The sequence below is a fragment of the Gymnoscopelus braueri genome (assembly GCF_963280865.1).
Source record: "Gymnoscopelus braueri genome assembly, chromosome: 2".
NCBI lineage: Eukaryota > Metazoa > Chordata > Actinopteri > Myctophiformes > Myctophidae > Gymnoscopelus > Gymnoscopelus braueri.
In genome coordinates this window covers 16818440-16838107 of record NC_137604.1, presented here as the reverse complement: position 1 = coordinate 16838107, position 19668 = coordinate 16818440, and the positions used below count along the sequence as shown (strand labels likewise).

General features: G+C 40.1%; 2 protein-coding genes across 2 annotated transcripts in view; both read left to right on the top strand.

Annotated features, from left to right (window-relative positions):
• The window catches only part of LOC308094484 (uncharacterized protein), a gene marked incomplete at its 5' end in the record, with an annotated part of 14149 nt that extends 2619 nt beyond the window's left edge, over positions 1 to 11530 (top strand). The window contains 5 exons of the mRNA XM_080441178.1: positions 361 to 568; positions 747 to 889; positions 5209 to 5499; positions 8538 to 8690; positions 9427 to 11530. Of these exons, the coding sequence (XP_080297304.1) occupies positions 361 to 568; positions 747 to 889; positions 5209 to 5499; positions 8538 to 8690; positions 9427 to 9692 (1061 nt within the window). The 3' untranslated portion in view covers positions 9693 to 11530. The remainder of the gene's footprint in view (positions 1 to 360; positions 569 to 746; positions 890 to 5208; positions 5500 to 8537; positions 8691 to 9426) is intronic.
• A 3383-nt stretch (positions 11531 to 14913) lies between these two features.
• On the top strand, positions 14914 to 19411 carry LOC308100914 (hepatic and glial cell adhesion molecule-like). The gene is made up of 4 exons (XM_080450100.1): positions 14914 to 15005; positions 16526 to 16855; positions 18232 to 18522; positions 18864 to 19411. Exons 1-4 carry the CDS (start codon positions 14957 to 14959, stop codon positions 18998 to 19000), a joined length of 807 nt encoding a protein of 268 aa, XP_080306226.1. The 5' UTR covers positions 14914 to 14956; the 3' UTR covers positions 19001 to 19411.
• The last annotated feature ends 257 nt before the right edge of the window (positions 19412 to 19668 follow it).

Genomic DNA, 19668 nt, shown 5'->3' with positions numbered 1-19668 from the left:
AGAGAGAGAGAGAGAGAGAGAGAGAGAGATGCATGTTCTTTTTTTCTCTCAAGTTCAGCCTATTGTGTTTCTATGACATATTGTGCATATTGCTTTTTGCATATTGCATAATGCATTGTTGGCCCCCATATTGCTGCTTGCTATTTTTTATTATTATTTATGTTTCATCTTGAGAGAAACATGCATCTATCAATCTTTCTTTCTATAACGGCTGTTATATTTCTGTTGTGAGACAGATGAGGGAGACGGTGAAGATGACTGAATTTGTTTTATTTATAAAATGATTAATTATGAATTACCCTAGTAATTGTTTACATACATGTGACTAATAACTTGTCTGTCTGTCTTTGTTATTTACAGTTACAACAGTGCAGACATGTGAAGAAGGTGGCATCAAGCAAGTGATCGGTAAGGTTGGGCAGATTATTTTGCGGACTGGATGTAATGAACCGGCTGATAGTGATCAGGTTATCTGGTCATTACTCCCGGAAAACTATGTTCTGGTGAATTACGACAATGGCCACCACAATGAATTCCAAGACCAAGAGACACCACGCTGGATCTCAGAGTAAGAACAAATACAATATAAGTCATAGTCAATAGTCATTTTTGCAACCAACACCGGTCTTTATTCTGCATGCCATGACCCTTGCCCCCACTCTCCTGTCTTTCCGTGTACACTGAAATATAACATACATGACATGTCAAAAATAAATGTTAAAATAAATCGCCCAATCCATTGACAGGCTCAAAAGAAGAATCCATCTAGACCGCGATAGTGGGTCTCTCGAAATTAAAGACGTCGGCATCAATGACACTCATCTGTACTATGGGCAAGTCCACAAAAAAAGTGGATCATCACACTTCAAGTTCAACGTCACAATCTTAGGTGAGTAGTTTGACCCGTATAGCCATTTACCATACATATTGTAGTCCTGGCTCGGCATGCTCTACTTCACTCAACGCACAGAAAAATAATGGTTCTTTAAAAGGCTATGGTTCCACAAAGAACCATCACCTACTGAAGAACAAACTGTATTTAGTGAATGGTTCTTCTTGTTCCTCATATGGTTGTAGAGCAGTGGTTCCCAAATATTTTAGCTCAAGACCCAATAGAGAAAGAGTGAAAATAGCCGATTTGCAAGCTTGCGATGCGACGCATTGTTGCAACCCTAACCCTAACCCTTTGGGCATGTCTTAATAGGTGAACATTTGCCAAAAATAGCATGGATCCGATCTACAAGCTCACAATGTGACGCATTGTGACGCGTTGTGAGTTGTAGTGAATCTGCTATTTTCGATAAAGAGATTTGGTATAGAGGGAAAAAGAGCGAACCAAGTATAACCCCTGGGATACCGGTTTAAGTAGGTACGGGTTATTTCTAGAAAAAAAAAAATCTTTAACCACTTAAGCCCCCTCAGGGCTCAATACTAGTGTTTTGGGGGTTTTCTGTTATTGTGGGGAAAGCTTTCACTGAAAATAGCCGATCGACAAGCTCACAACGCAACGCAACGTGTGGTGTTGTGAGCTTGTCGATCTGCTGTTTTCAGCGAAAGCTTTCCCCACAATACCGATGATGGGGCTTAGGTGGTTAAAGAATCTTTTTGGATCCAAAAATGGTTATTCTATGTTATTACTCTGAAGAACCAGTTTGGATTCCAGTTAGCACCTTTATTTTTCTGTGTGTACTCAGTTTGCTTTACTTTTCCATAGTCCTGGGCCTCCCTCTTGGTAGCCCCATCCCCCCTAATTGATAGTGAATAGATTGCTTAGCTGGATAATTATTTTCTTATATTATGTATATTTTAGTCAGCCATCTTGCCATCCTGCTGTGGCAGGATGGCAAGATGGCTGAGGCAGGAGGCCTGTCATTGATGGGGGGGACCACAGGGACTGCTGTCCAACAATGAGCTAACATACATACATACATACATACATACATACATACATACATACATACATACATACATACATACATACATACATACATACATACATACATACTATATATCTCTGCTGTCCGGCAGGAACCAGCTAACTCCAAAATGTTCATTTTTTAGGAAAAAGAAATTGAGTTAAGAGGTTTTGTTCATCGTTGATAAGAACAGCTGAATGGACCTCCAAGCTCACAATGAGGTTGGAGGTCAAAAGGGGATGGAGCCTGGAGTCAGGAAAGTTAGCTAACTCCACCCCCCTTTGCTGGAGTAAGCTGGTTTAGCAGAAAGTTTGAGGATCCAATGGAGTTAGCTGCTTAGCACTTTTTAATACTTTTCATTGGTTCAATATTTGTTTTACTACCAACACACAGACTTAATGGTGTTCAATAGCACTGATTTATGGGGAAAAAATGCAAAAGCGGAAAAATAGAGTTAGCTGCTTCCTGCCGGACAGCAACGGAACTTATATTAATATTTTCATATCATATTTTATTACCCTTTGAATTCGAAAAATCTCCAGGTTAGCAATGCCTGTGTTACGCAAGTACCAGAGACGTGCAGAGGGATTTGGAGAGGCAGGGGCTGGAATTTCAAAAGGGCATTACAGGACATTACATTACATTTCTACCCAGATATAGAGGAAAATCTCATTTTAAATTAACACTATGAATCGAGGGTTACACTGAAACAAACATGAACAATATTCATACAAAAGTTACTGTCACTGATGATCTATATGAGCAATTCAGCATATTACTCCTTCTTGCCCTGATCACATTGACAAAAAACAATCTTTGCCAGAACAGCCACAACAACCACCCAGCCTGCCCTAACAATCCAGTATAGCCTTAAATTGCTGGTTAACAATGTAAAATGAGCAGTTTCAGTTATTAAGTATTTAAGTAGCCTTAAATACTGAAGGCTCTCGTAGATGTATTTTATCGATTTTGATATCCTTTATCTCTACGAGAGTCTTATCTACCACCCCCCCAGATTACCCTGGAATATCAGCTCCAAAGCCCGTACTTCTCCAAACATGGACAAATGCTAAATATAAGGTGCTTACCCGCTTGCCCCAAATGTTAACTCGGTGTCCGTTCTGTTTGTGTAATGTATTAGTCCATATTTTTCAATAGAGAAGTGTTTTGTTCCCGTCTGTGGCTGAACGCCATTTCCCCCCCTCGTTTATTTCCTGTTTACATTGAGTGTAATTTCGGATTTCACTGGATGCGCCCCGTCACCACCGCCTATTGGGAACCGACAGAATTGGCCACAGACGGGATTAAAACACTTCTTTATTGAAAGATATGGACTAATACATTGCACAAATACGCCTTACACCGAGTTAACATTTGGGGCAAGCGGGTGAGCACCTTATATTTAGCATTTGTACATGTTTGGAGAAGTACGGTTTTTGGAGCTGACATTCCAGGGTAATCGGGGAGTGATAGGTAGATAAGACTCTCGTAGAGATAAAACATAGTAAAATCGATAAAATACATCTACGAGAGTCTCTATATTAGATAAAGAGCGAGAGAGAGAGGAAATGAACAGTATAATTATTTTTAATCCACAAATACCTACTGTATCTGTCTCAAATTAAGACGGATCACTGATTGTCTGCGCTTCTCTGTGTGCATCTGCTCTCCTCATTGAATGGACAATGGACATGTGAGTGCGTGCGCCCGGCAGGGTTAGGTTTCGATTGGACATACTTCGTTGTGCGCTGTATCGCGTACCGAAAATAGACGATCTACAAGCTCACAACTCGTCGCGCTGGGACGCGTTGTGAGCTTGTAGATCGGCTATAATTCATGGTCTGGAGAGGGCACCTTTTTACCAACGGGTAAAAGGGCAGGGGCTCAAGCCCCCTTTTATGTCTATGTGTGCACGTGCATGGCAAGTACAGTAAGTTTACCAGTAGGTCATCGTCTGTTTAAAGTCCTCTTTCCAGGCACCGCTGGGTTGGATTGGATCCTCGCTGTGGTTTTCTTCCACAAGGAATGGGTGAAATAGGCAAAACAAAAAAAAATTATAAATTGACATATGTTCTCATTCCCTCATGTGCTAAAAGTGGGATTTTGAGACCTGTTCCACCATGCAATGAGAGTGAACGGATTAAAAAAAATGTATATACTACTTATGGTTCCTCACTCATGGATCAACTAACTTAAATCCTGGTACAAGCCAAGGTACCAGGATTTACTTAAAGGGGTATTTCACTTTCAAAAAAACTTTTGGTCATTTTATCGTCTACTCAGGCTTTTGTGAGCCCCCCAGACCGTTTTTAAGTTGCTTGATTCAGTATTTAGATATTTGATAATCATTTTATTAGACACGCCCCCTTCCTATACAAACCCATTATAACTTCAAACTCCATTTGTAACATTTTAGATTAATCAAAAACACCCGTCCTTGATTATGGTGACTCACCCTGCCAGGCGCGCGGGAAGTCCTTAATACCTAGGGGGGCTGTGCGTCGGGAGGGACTCCTCGCGCCCGCGCTTCGCGCGGGGGCACGATTTTTTGGCGATTTTTGGGGGGTTTTCTGTGTTTTTCCCCACACAAAAAGGCAGAAAGACAGTGCAAACACCAGGTTGAAGTTCATCCATGACCGTAACAGACTGCTATGATCCATAAAATATATATATATTATAAAAAATAAAATAAAATACATTTTTTTTTTTTTTTTTTTTTTTCTTCCCATCACCAGGGGGGCTGCTCCCATCACCAGGGGGGCTGCAGCCCCCATAGCCCCCCCCTTCCCGCGCCACTGCACCCTGCCCTCCTAATACGCGAGGGGGCCGTGTTTTTTCGATAACTTTTTTCATTTATTTTTAATATTTTTTTCGGAAAATGAAAGAAATTAAATACAATAAAAAATTCAAATAAAATAAATGAAAAAAGTTATCGAAAAAACACGGCCCCCTCACATATTAGGAGGGCAGGGTGAGTCAGCAGAACCAAGGACGGGTGTTTTTGATGAATCTAACAGGTTAAAAATGGAGTTTGAAGTTATAATGGGTTTGTATAGGAAGGGGGCGTGTCTGATAAAATGATTATCAAATATCTAAATACTAAATCAAGCAACTTAAAAATGTTCTGGGGGGCTCACAAAAGCCTGAGTAGACGATAAAATGACCCAAAGTTTTTTTGAAAGTGAAATACCCCTTTAAGTTCAACACATGACTAGACTAACTATTCAGTAAATGGACTTGGACTTCTTTGAAGATACTCATTTTTACAGAATAGACACATCTCTCTCTATAGGCTCTGTTTCCACTCCGCACATCAAATTCAATGCATCTTCAGTGGACGACAGCTGTCAATCACTGACAGTGGAGTGCTCTGTGGAGAACGGGAGAGACGTGACCCTGTCCTGGTACAGAGGAGAGGAGAGACTCAACCAGACCAGCAGCCCTGACCTCTCCACCGACCTCTCTCTGCTTCTGGAGGTAAAGGACCAGGATGGAGACTACAACTACAGCTGTAAGGTGGAGAACCCTGTGGATGAAATGGTCTCTCAACTCCACATTGAGGAGACTTGTCTGAGGAACAGAGGTATGACAACAACAATGAATGGGTACAGAATAGTTGCTGCTTTTCTCCCAATCCTTGTAATTGAATTGACAACAATGCAGTAATTGTAAATGGAATTGAAATTGTGTGCTTCAGTGCACCAGACTCTGCAAGAAGAACAAACAGCTGTGGGTCAGCATGCTACAGTGACACACTTATAAACGGACATTTATTTTATAAAGCTAAGTGTTGCTTCTCTTGCATTTTTAACCCGAGGGGCTATCTGTAATCACGGAGCTTTATAGTAGTCTGTAGTCTGCACGACACGTAGAGGAGACCGTTCACTCCGCGCTGCGCAGAGGAATGACAGACACCGCCTTGCTTTTCTCTTTTTTGGCTGATGGTGCGTTCAAGACGCCTCGGAAACACAGAATAGGATGAAATACAACATGACAAACCGATGTAACCATGGAAATTTGGGACACTCTTGAACGAAGTTAAACTGTGAGAGAATGAACGCCTTCACAATAACGTTCATCTAGCGGATATACAGTACGTTCAGTTCACGTTCGCCCAAAACATGAACGAGTTCATGAACGATTGTTCATTGAACGCGTTCAGGCACAACACTGACTATACCCTCAACCTCACGGCACGTCTCCAATCTAACTTGTTAAACAAATTACAGTAATAAACTCACCAATATACAACCAATACATACATACATACATACATACATACATACATACATACAGTACATACATACATACATACATACATACATACATACATACATACATACATACATACATACATACATACATACAGTACATACATACATACATACATACATACATACATACATACATACATATGTATGTACACACTTACACTTATTTAGCAATTACCTTATAATTTAGATTTTAAGTTGTTTTAGGCATGTTAGGGTTAGGTTATACACAAATCCACGGAGCGCTGCCCTGTAGGTGGCGCGGTGTCAGACTCGGTCAGCTGCTGCTACGGTTCTGTCCGTCTGTTGACGTCTTTACCTGCTTGGCTGTTGGAGCAGCCATAAACTACACAGGTTCGTCCCGATTTACTGTACATCTTTGTAAAGTTAGTGTTAGCAAAAGTTAGTAAAAAGCAGGTAAAAGAGTAACGTGAGCAGTCAGTGACAGCAGCTGACTGACACCGCGCAGCAGCAGCTGACGGAGTCTGGCACCGCAGCAATGGCTGCGCCACCTACAGGGCAGCGCTCCGTGGATTCGTGTATATCTAACAATAAAGACAATACAGATGAATAATTCATTAAAAAGTACACGTTATACAACTTTGCACAGCTGCTGATTAGGCTACTACCCATAAAATACATAAATACATATCAAAATAAATAAAAGCCACCTTATGGTACCTTTTATCTGACTGCTTGATTTGATAAAAAAAATATTTTAGGCTAAAGAGTAACAGTAGCCTACTCTTTTAAATGGATACAGGATAGGTGGGCACTAGGGACATCTGTGCACCTCGATGTAAAATTGCCTATTTTGTCCAAAATGTTAAAAATAAAAATATTAGAAAAACGGTCTTAAGTAATGTAAAGTATACTTGATGTGAACATGCACTGTACATCATTATCAGACTTAATTTTATCCTTCAACTTCTTGTTTATGCCCCAAAACGACTGGATATACAGGGTTTGCAGCAATTTGTAGTAATTGTCAAATGTTTAAGCATGTTCTAATCCAGGGGTCTTCAACAGGGGGTCCGGGACCCCTAGGGGATCAGAGTAACTACAGGGGGTCGTCAAATGTTTGTTATAGGATTTATTTATTTTTTACATTAACCACTTGAACCCTAGCATCCGTATTCTGAGAACTTTAACCAAATATAGCCAATCTACAGTGAGCTTGTAGATCGGCTATTTTCGGCAAAGGTTTGGTGTGAAAAAAGAACGGACCAAGTACAGAGTGAAAGGTCAGGTTTTCTAAGTATTGACAGTTTAAAATACACATTTACATGAATCCAACATCATAGTGCAACATCTATGACCCCTGTTCTAATCATGTATACTTTACTTTAAAAACATTTTCCAAATATTAAACCTTTTTACTTTTTGGACAAAATAGCCAATTTTACATCGAGGTGCCCAGATGTCCCTAGTTCCCACCTATCATGTTACCTTGCAACCTTGCAGACCCAGACCCTACAGTAGTTTAATGGGTGTCTATTTATCGACGTCGGTGCAGTGGGGGGCTTAAGGCTCCTCATTGCTCGGATCCGGTGTACAGCCCGCCTACTGTATCCTTTCATCACATTTCCGCTTCCGGTCTGACGGCTAACGACTAGCGAGCTAACAAGCTAACAAAGCCACAACTAGGCGATATACTGCATAATGCAACGAGCCTGCTCTTGAAATGCTCCCGCATTATATTGTGGACTTAATCCCATATCAAGCAAGTGCACAGTAATCCTTTTCTTTACGACGTTGTGGGTGAAACGCTCTCAGTAAATTGCACGGGGGCCGCCATTGTTGTTTACATTTTTCTTCGTGGTCGTTATTGCGCATGCGTCAGATTGGAAGGGAGGCGAGAAGGTTCATTCCATAGCTTTAGCTACGGCTAGTGCTTTTACAAAACAGTATTAAACTGGAAAAATAGCCGCTGTTGGTAAAAAAAATAAAGTTATTCGTTGTCGATTAAAATCGATAATCAAATTCGTTGGCAGCGAATTATCAATTTTAAATCGATTAATCGATTCGTTGTTGCAGCCTTAGCCCCCTTTTGTGCCCATATATGGAGCTGACTGATTTGTTTGCGCCTGATGCCATGACGACACATTAAGGTTAGAGAACACACTCCATATTTGGGCGTAGCTGCATTGGGAACTCCTTGCATGGTTATGGCTGAGTCATGGTGACATGAGCGTGACGTCAGAGGTCCGCCAGCCGGCCGGCCCTCCCTTAAGCCAATTTTAATATAGGATAGCAGAGAGTACAGCCATATAGTCATATACACTGGTAAAAAGATCCTGTGTAGTGGCCTGTCTTGTCTAACTATCTATATATTCATTTCTACACACAGGCAAATCAACGCCCCCCACTGATCCAGTTCCTCACCCAGTTGGAGCTGATTGGAACATTCACCCAGCAATTCCTTATGTGATCGGGGTTGTCTGCCTCTGCCTCTTCTGCCTCTCCACCTACTTCTTGACAATTAAAAAGTGGAACATTGCAGGTAATTATTACCGTTGTTGTAAACATTGCAGCTGTAAACTGCAAAGATGAACGTTACGGGGCGACAGCCTAGTGGGACTACTTTTCTGATGCACTGTTTAGTTCTGCTGAAGAATAAGATGGGTTGCGGTAAGCAGGGCTGAGTTAATGATAGCAAATCTAGCAGAAGACAGGCCTTTGATGTTAGGGTTAAGTGGCAGTACTACTAAGAGGGGGACATGTAGCCTATACAATTTAGAATTTAGGCATTTAGCAGACGCTCTTAATCCAGAGCGAAGTAAGCAAGGAAAAACACAAGGTAATACATCAAATGCATAGAAATAGGGATCTAGGATCATACTGTAGGTAAACCAAGAAGCTATCATCAGTCTAAAACGGTATAATATCAAAAATCTGTACATTGAAGCACTACACACTAGGATGCCAGGTCTAGGCGTTCTAGATAATTTGGAGGGGCTTAAGTGCACATACCGGGAGGCCAGTAAGGATCGAGTTACAGTAGTCAAGTTTTAATATGACTGATGTCTGGATAAGGAGCTGTGCTGAGTCCTGGGTGAGGAAGGGTCTGATCCTTCTAATGTATAGGTCTGCTAAGACTAGGAAACAGGGTGTCTAGGGCCCCTATAGGATCACAGAAGTCTTATATCAGTTAGTGTTAGTAAAGAGAGGGCCAGAGTTGAGGGCCAGATGTGATTTTGCTTTACAACAGACTCAACCCTTCTCTCTCCCTGTACCAGAGGTAAACAACCAGGAGGGTACACAGATGCAGCAGACCATATTGGACTGGGTCCATTCGCAAGTCAAATGTTCTGCTGGGAGATCTGGTCATCAGCCAGAAGACCCAGGGCAAGAGATGGCATTTCTCCCCAAAGCCATCGAGGTGGTTGTGGGAGGAGAGAAGCAGACGGGAGAACCAATCCAGCCACCAGCAGATGCAGAAGAGAAGAGCACAGAGTCCCCCAGCCAGGCTGCTGTGGAAGGAGAGGGACAGATGAGACAGTAAGAGTCGTGCCAAGGACTGTAGAGGAGGTCACCTGTGTGTATCCATGGCTCTGCTTTTGATATCCCCCCTCTGTTCATTCATTTTATTTTTCCAAACAAACTTTCAAAAAAAATCTGAGCACATGCATCCCATACATTCCATAGGGCTGGACCACACCTGGACAAATGACATCATCAACTCGCGACGGGCGTTGTCTATTTCTAAAAATATATATATATATTGATGGTGATTTTAATTTTAAATTTTAGTTATAGAGGGCGATTATAATGTATTAAGGCATATAAGGCTTATTAGCCAGGGATCCTTTTAAACTCAAAGTCAAGAGCAATAAATCATATCCTAATGTTTATTGATATATTTAGACGGAAAGGTAATGTTTCAAAAATATTTTATTTATTTTTTTCGACCATTTCTTGGTGGTTTCAGTTATCCCCCGGTAATGTCTTTGTTTTACAGGAGCATAATCTGCTTTTAAAAAGGTTTCCGTAAAACACTCAAAAAGATGTATTGACTTTTTTACATTAGGAATTTCAATAGTTTCTACTGTAGGTCACATGACATTGCAATGCCTCCCCAAAATATGTTTGTATTGTCTATTTCCCATGCTTACATGACGCACACCCTTTATTTTGACCAATATTTTTCTCAAACAATCCATGGATTTTTCAAATCTATGAAATTCAATAGCTTTTTGGTCACAGGACCTTGACATGGTCACCCCAAAATAATGAAATGCAAACGACCAAAGAGTGCCATGCCATAGAAAAACTCAAATCTGCAAAGTTTGAAGAAATCCTTTATTTTCATTGTTTCTCGAGTCACAATCGGAGCAATCTGTAATCAAACCAGTCAGTTCACACTCATCATCCACGTCAGCTGTCGGTTGTCTGTACAACAGCACCCTTCTGTGGTCCAATTCGAGTTATCACACTTCGGCGTTAAAGAGAAGCTTACCTTACAGTCAACTACTTAGGATGAAAATAATCTGTAGTACTGACAGTGCTTTTGAGAGGCAAGCGAAGGACTTGTGCGAACGTTTCAAAACTAAAGGTTACAGTGACAAAGTGCTTAATACTAATGTAGAGAGAGCTCTGGATAAAGAGAGGACTAGCTTGTTAACTCCTAAGCCTGCTCGTGCAGGGGAGTCAAAGATTGTTTTGTCCACAACTTATTCCCCTTTGTGTACTGACATTAGGAGTGCCGGGAAAAAACACTGGTACTTGTTATCTAGTGATCCCAATGTGGGTCATGTGTTCAAGGAGCCCCCCATTTTTGCGCACAAAAGTAAGTAAGAGACTCCTTAGTGAGAGCAGACTGTTATGTTCCACCGCATTTTATGTCCGATTTGCCTACCGGCTACTTAGTTAGTTAGTTAGTTTATTTATTTTGGTCATGATTTAAACAAACAAACAGTTGAACAAACAAAATATTGTCAACAAGATCATTTTTGGCCGAAAAGGTTTGGGCTGAAGCCAAAGCTTATTATGCCCACCTAATATTTAAATTAATTATCACATAAGAAAAGGAAACAGTAGAGCAAAAAAAGAAAAGAGAACCAAGTGTCAACGATGCTACAAGTCTTACATATCAGAACAAACGAAACAGAACAAAGAGAAACATTATTGGCTTTGCATCAATTACACAGAACAAACGAAACAGAACAGTCAGTAAATACCATTTACTAATTGTTATAATGTATGTTTTGCTCATTTCATATTTATAATAATAATTTATATAATTTATTTATTTATATAATTTATCACTATTACTATATAATAATAATAATAATAGTGTAATAACTACCCTATAACATGATATCGATGTTAATATATATATATATATATATATATATATATATATATATATATATATATATATATATATATATATATATATATATATATATATATATATATATATATATATATATATATATATGCACGTATGCACACGTACATATGTGGAGAAATGTATTCACTATATCACTAGTGATTCTATAAATTATCTATTAATTACCTTTGCTTTATAGGTTATTTCGAAATGTCTTATGGAGCTCAATTTAAGTTCATTGTCTAGGTTTACCCCGGTGGCAGATAAACATCTCGCTTTGGTGTTTGTCCTCACAAATGTATTATTCAAAATAGCCATTCCCCTGAGTTCGCTTCCTTTTTTAATCGCTTCCAATTAAAACACTTCCTGTGTATATTACACCCACATATTACACCCACATTCAGGTTAAGAAAATGGATGTCAAGAGCATCATCACCTGTAAAACTAAGTTTGTGGTATATCTCTTCAAATGCCCTTGTGGCCTTTGTTATGTGGGTAAAACCAAAAGAGAAAGTTAGGATTTCAGAACATAAAGGTAATATTAGAAACAAGGATGAAAAATTGTCTGTGGCTAGACATTTTAATTGCGGTGGGACATGAAGTCTGCTCTTTAAGGTTCCAGGGTATAGAGACAGTACAGCCGTTAAAAAGAGGTGGGGATCGAGATTCTGTTACAGAGAGAGGCTTGGTGGATACACACCCTACGAACACGCTTAAAGAAGAATTATTGCTTGGCTGTTTTTTATAAAATTGGACCTTTTTAAATTAGAAGAAGAGGGCTTCTATAAAGTCAAATTTGTTACACTTGGTATGAGTCTTAAAAGACGAAAATAATATTAATGATGGTATATATTTGTGATACTGTGTATACTTGGTATTTAAAGTGTGCCTTGAGTCTTTATACAATTTTGTAATTAAAAACATTATCTGAGTCTGTCTTTATATAGGGGTTCTCTTGGAACTTGCTTGTTTTTTCTAAAATTGTGTTCCAAAACTGAAACAAATGAATACTGTGATATTGTGTTATTTTTCTTTTTTTAATTTCTTGTTTTGACCTCCCTGTGGAAAAAGTGTGTGCAGTATGTTGTAACGTTCAGATATGGTTCTCACCCGGACCTTTTGTGCGAGGCACCGAGGTCCCCTTTATAAGTGACTCTATGTATGTTTCATTCACGCTGAGGAAGGCCTGTGGGCTCACATGAGCTGCTGCTGGGGGTGAAAGACTAAAATAAACAAGATCCTAAATGGATTAAAGTGAGTTTCTAAGTCTTAACCTACCCCCCCCCTCTTTCAGCTTCTTCTTTTGTATATTTTTTTGTTTTCTTTTCATACCAGTAACCTGAAAGCTGATTGTATGACATTCTGTATAGTAGTGTACTGTGTATATATCTGTCTGTCTTATATGTCATCATGATTTGTGTGCATGGGGTTCTCATCTTAAACAAGCTGCGTGCTTAACTGAGTCTTCCAGTTTAGTAGACCTTGTATTGTGAATTTGTACTTCCATGTACTGTGATTCTCATGTCTTACTAAACAAAAGTTCATCAATCAATCAATCAGTGCTGGTATTCCTTTGTTGCCCCGAGCAAATACCGCCGATCTACAAGCTCAAAACGCGTTGCATTGTAGGCTTGTAGATCGGCTCAATGAACCGCGCTGAGTTTTACTGCGCCTAGAAGGAAAACACATGACAGCATTCTTATTTATTATGCTAAATGTTTACACAGAAGAACACAACCTTTATTCTACCACTGCCTACATTGTAACATGGCAAAACTAGGTTGCTGTATTTACATTGCAATTCATTCATAACTTAGAAATTACAATTATAATAAACATTGAAATGTATATAGACAATGTTGAGCCCTGATGAGGCATAATTCTAATAAGTCTAATATTGCCTCTTGCCATAGTGATACATGTGTGTGAGGGAGATGTGTTGTGTTTAGGTTTAATTTGGGGTTTGCTGTTGGTATTTTCTTTTGTGGCGGTGGGCTGGTGGATTTCTGTGTGTTGATTCCAGGGGCGTGGCATATTACAATATTAATGAGGGGTTGACATGGACCATATTGATCAAACATATATATTTCTTGCCAAGTTTGGACGTGTGAACTGCAACTTTAAGGGTAGAAACATTGCTCTTATGTCTTAAACGTAAAAAACAAATCATTCTCTCTCTCTCTCTCTGTAATCAAGCAATTGCAGGATGAAGTGTGTGTGTGTGTGTGTGTGTGTGTGTGTGTGTGTGTGTGTGTGTGTGTGTGTGTGTGTGTGTGTGTGTGTGTGTGTGTGTGTGTGTGTGTGTGTGTGTGTGTGTGTGTGTGTGTGTGTGTGTGTGTGTGTGTGTGTGTGTGTGTGTGTGTGTGTGTGTGTGTGGTGCAAAATGTCCCTGCCAATGTCAAACGGTGTATTCTCATGTGGATGGCAGGTTCAAAGCACTCTCCAAAGCACTGGGATAATTTCATGTTTTGGGGTGGCATCTGCATCACTGGCACAACAAGGCTTGTCACGATTGACAACATTCTCACTGCATTTTGTAACCACTGGTGATTCAATAAGATGTGGGACCTATAGCACATTGTCAAAGATGTCAGTCCTCGCCCACACAGAATTGCACTACCTCCAGGATGTGGAAGTAGAGAGGCCTGCCAACAGTCCAGATCTCAACCCAATGGACTCTGTGCATACTGTACCTGTAGTTCTCTTTCCCAGAAGATGGCATACACATTTCTTGTTCTGGGTCAGCTTCTCATGGCTTCATTTGATTGGCTCAGCAGCAGAAACACATATGAAGATGTTGTGTGTTTCCAATTCAAATCTGCTGCTGAGCCAATCACTTGAAGCTATGGGAAACTGACCTGGAAAAGGAAATGTTTATGCCACCTTCTGGAAAAGGGAACGACTGTATGAGGTATCAGCTCAGCCAATCTCCCCCTACATTAAGCTGAAATGTTTTCAATTTAACATTTTAAAATGAAGGCCAAAACTCACATTAGCATGTTAGCACATCAATGGTGATCTGTGGACATATGTGCATTATGCATATACCTTGAACAATGCCTTCACATCACGCATTTCACAACTCAGCTGACATTGCTATGCCAAACACAGCTCACCTCACGCTGCTCAATTCCTCTGTTTCATTAGTGTATGTTTTTATACATCTGTGTGGTAACAGACACAGAATAGTTAAACAAATACAAATTCCATACATAGTTCTAGCTATAATTATTAGTATACTATTAGTTTCTATCCTATAATGTGGAACATTTGAGATAACTTTCTACCTAGCACTGGATGCAATGACTTGGTTATTTGAGTAACTTAACCAATGGGCAAGGAGAGAGTGGGTGGGGGGCGGCAAGTGAGAAAGAGAGAGAGAGAGTTTGATATTGTTGCCAAAGAGAATCGGGTAGTTTCACAGCCGCAGTGAAATGGCACATCACTCTACAAGAATGAGATGTATCATTTATTTCACAGCAGGTGAGCTGAAGAAAAACACTTATTTGCAGTTTTAGAGTCCAGTTGTATCTTGTGAAACTTAGTTTTCTTCGATAATATGTTTGATTGATTGATTGAATACTTTAGTCAGAAATGTAAACAGCACGTGGTACAGTAAGACTTTAAAGCTAAAAGGATAACGCAAAGTCCTGAGGACTTGTTTCCATTGTGGTCCTATGTATGTGATTTAATAATCACTTGATTGAGCCATAACTACACTAGAAGCCATAGGTTGACAGCAGTACTGAAATGAAAATGATAGATGTTTCATGAAATTATAAAATAAAATAGCAATCCAAAACATTTACTAAGCCACAGCCATAAACTATGATGCATTAAAGTTTGAGGTTCATTTTATCTTATTTTTTTCTCACTTCCACAGTACGACAGATATTCACAGAATGAATATATTACGTTTTTATATACATATTATGTGCTGTATTGATTCATAGAACCATAAGATTTTGGTACAAAAATTGTACCTGTTCACCACAATGACACATAGACAAAGTAAAGACGATTTCCTCTTTCATACTTCTGAACCTTAACTTCCTGTGCAAATGACAAGTACAGTCAGCTCACTGCCTCACTGCGGTTAAGCTGTTCTTACCATCTGCAGAACTGTACATACATTTATTGTCTCCACCAGGCCGGGCAGCCGAAGGCCAGAGAATATGTTTTCTGTGTGCATGTGTCCGTCCATGTGCATGTGAGCAGCTAATCTCAGGCACTGAAACTTTGCATGCACACTTCCAATAGGCCAAGGAAAGATCTCTGCCCCAAATTCATCAAATTGGCCTCATGGTGGCGCTATTAAAGGCCGCTTCACATTTTTGCCTATAACTCTTGAACAATAGCTCATACAGTCAACTGTTTCACCCCTGGATTCCTTGGATAATGACGCAATTCCCTAATAGATGTAGTGGCGTAACTATGAAGAGTGCAGGGGGCACTCCTACCTGCACGGTGTGTTGAACAGCTAGGGAACAACCAGCATCCATTGCTGCCCTCAGTGTTTGTTTGATCGATTGATTGATTGAATATTTTATTAGGCAAAAAATGAAAAACAGCACAATTACATTTATAATACTTTGTCTAAAAGGTCCGTTCAAAAAAAGTCCTTGCGGTCTTGTTTCCATTGGGGTCCTTTGTGTGTCCAGTCTGTCCACCACCATGCAACAGGTAACCCCTTATGGTGGTGCCATACTGTACCAACCCTTCCCCTGGATTCCTTGGATCATGACGCAACTCCACATATAGCCCCCACCTATTTCTGCTTGACGCCATTCTCCGCCATTTTGCATTTTCACTCCAACACGTTTTGCTACTACTCCTACAGATTTTGTCCACAATGCACGTAAAACGGTACACATTCTCTCTGGATTTTGCATGCCCTGGGTAGGCAACCCGGCCTGGCTGAGACTTGATGATTCTTCTAGACAGTTAATAAAAGACTTCAATTTGTTCCTTACATTTTCTTAAATTCAAACCATTCCTCTCAGCTCTTCTAAGCTCTGTGTGGGCAGACAAAGTGGTGGTGAGTGGAAGAGAGGGAACAACCATCACATTAGAGACTGGAATTGCTGGCATCCAGAGGCACATCCAGGCACTTTGGAGTTTCGGAGAGGTCGGCACGGGCACACGAATTGCCCACCTGAACACCGGCAATATGGCAACAGACTACATGGAGAGATTTCAAGACAGACTGCAGCTGAACAGTAAAACTGGATCTCTCACCATCACTGATCTCCACATTAATGACACTGGATTTTACTACGTGCAGATCTTTGCTGTCAAAGTCTCATCTCACCATTTCCACCTTAATGTCTACCGTGAGTAGATACCTACAGTACTTATGATCAAAGTCTTTGTATGTATAAGAGCACTTTTTAAATCATGTGTTTTAAACATGTGTCAGGTAAAAGGGCAGTGTTGAAGGAAAACCACCTGCGGTAGCCATGTGACTATCAGGTCTTGACTGGGGTATATAGCTGAATAAAATGTGAAAATGTATGCATTTAGTTACCACCTTTTCTAAACCTATACTTATGTACATATAAAGTACATTTACTATTTTCATACATTGGCATTTATATAGTCTATGTCATGACATAAAACAGGCTCTTAAAGTGATGTTGAACTTTAGTAGAGCCGTGACTGTATAGCTGCAGTATCTGGACATAATGATGTACATCCAAATGATCGTCAATGATCTTTATCATTGTTTTGTGCTCCTTGAGTGTGGATCGTGGAATGGGGCCTGCCCATTGGTCCGAAAACCCAATAGTCCCCAATAGTCCCAAATGTATTAGATTAGGATGAAGGTTAGGGTTAGTAATAATGTACACCGTCGGCTTCGGAATAAAGAGTCATCGGACCAATGCCGTGGCACCCTAGGAATAGCCTTTATTCCTCTCTTCATATATCTTTGCATGGTGATCTGGATGTCTCAAAATCACACTTTGAGCACATAAACGGACACAAACTAAGTGGATCCTATACCAATATAGAACAAATTGATTCCTGATACTTACGTATGTTTGGGGAAATGAAGGGGCACTACTGTGCCTGTTCAGTGCCCATTCAGAAGGTGTGCCCGTCTTTATTCATAGCTTACCTCCATGGTGTCCATGTGGAGTGGACTGGTTCTGGAGAACTACACATCCGATTGACTTCATACTTAACATTGCACTTCCTTGAGTCCTCAGCAATATACATGTGCAGCAATACACATGCATTGAACGGTTCTCGATATGCATGCTTTGAACGGTTCACATGAATGCATACATTGAGCTGTTCTTGACATGCATTTATACATTGAGCAGTTCTTCACATGCACACGAACATTGAGATGCTTGCACTGAACAGTTCTCAACATGCATGCATGCATTCATTGCATTGAATGGCCCTGATGTTTGCATACAGACATTGAATAGATCTCATTCGTTTAAGTGCTGAAAGTGTGATTTTGAGACCTCTTCCACCATGCAATGAAAGTGAAAGGAGAGATAGAAATCACTATGTCTGGTTCCTCACTCATGGATCAAAGGATCATTTGATACAATATTTGGACTTAAATCCTGGTCAGGGAGTTCTACAAGCCAAGGTTTTACCAAAGTTCAACATAACTCTAACTATTCAGTCAATGGACTTCTTGGACTTCTTTCAGTCTGCTCACTTTGACAGAATATATGCACACATCTCCTAGGTTCTGTTTCCACTCCGCACATCAAACCCATTGCATCTTCAGTGGACGACAGCTGTCAATCACTGACAGTGGAGTGCTCTGTGGAGAACGGGAGAGACGTGACCCTGTCCTGGTACAGAGGAGAGGAGAGACTCAACCAGACCAGCAGCCCTGACCTCTCCACCGACCTCTCTCTGCTTCTGGAGATAAAGGACCAGGATGGAGACTCCAACTACAGCTGTAAGGTGGAGAACCCTGTGCATGAAATGGTCTCTCAACTCCACATTGAGGAGACTTGTCTGAGGAACAAAGGTATGACAACAACAATTAATGGGTACAGAATATTTACTGATATTCTCCTGATACTAATTGCACTGACAAAAATGCAATACTTGGAATTGGAGTAATGTGCTTGAATTATACAGCATTGTAATTTTAAATCTCACTAATGTGAACACTGGGATGTATTTAACTGCTGTTGTGTTTCTAATAATGTAGGTGTAGTTTTTTTACATCAGAGATGTAGGTTATCTTAACTGAAACTATGTGGTGCTTTAAAAACGTATTGACTTAGAACGCACATTTTACAAATATGTATAATTTTAATTTAATTTCCTCTCTCTCTCTCTCTCTCCCTCTCTCTCTCTCAGAAGGAATGCGATTCTGTCAGTCACATTTTGCTGTGCAAATGGTTATTTCTGCTATATTGGGCCTGGGCACAATAGTTCTAGTCATTGAACACTTCAGATTCAGAAGATGGGCCATGCAGGAACCTGCTCAACATTGTTAGAGTGTACGTCCATCACTGGGTTCATAAGAGGAGGAGGAGCTCATAGTTTTGACACAAACTTAAACAGCTTTTTATCAGCAGTATTTTGACATCAAAGTTGCCCAGAATAAAAACAAAACTCCACTCAACCTGCCCCAAACCATCTGATCCAATCATGTTGTAATGGGTTTGGATTAGAACTCAAACCATCTGGTCGGTCCAGGCATGTTGTAATGGATTTTGATTAGATCTCAAACCCATTTTTTGCAGTTAAATGTTGCTGTCAAGTAACATTCTATTTTTTTCTGCTTTGTTTCACGCATGCAAATCTATATAGTCTATCTATGTCCTCCCCCACCCTCCCCCCATGTAAAAACAAACAAACAAACAAACAAACAAACAAACAAACAGAAAACATACTTGGTGAATGTGAAACAATAAATTGGCATACTAAAATGTGTCAAGAGTGTCATATTTATTATCTGGTTTGCTTGTCTATATGTCTGTAATGTTATGGGAAATGCTTGCTCTCTGTTCAGGCAGGTATTCCAATTATTGTCGGCAACTGGTGGGAGTTGGAGACAGACCAGACGAGGTCAATCTCTATCTTTAAACAACTCGGGCTCTGCACAAAACGGAAGCACAGGCAATTTTCATGCAGATTTAGTTCTACCAGAAGAGGGCATTGT

Bases quoted from the DNA above. Each gene is read 5' to 3' on its own strand.
- LOC308100914 (XM_080450100.1), top strand. From the start codon at position 14,957: ATGGCACATCACTCTACAAGAATGAGATGTATCATTTATTTCACAGCA. The intron at 15,006-16,525 runs GTGAGCTGAAGA...CATTCCTCTCAG, and splicing joins TATCATTTATTTCACAGCAG to CTCTTCTAAGCTCTGTGTGG. The intron at 18,523-18,863 runs GTATGACAACAA...CTCTCTCAGAAG, and splicing joins GACTTGTCTGAGGAACAAAG to GAATGCGATTCTGTCAGTCA.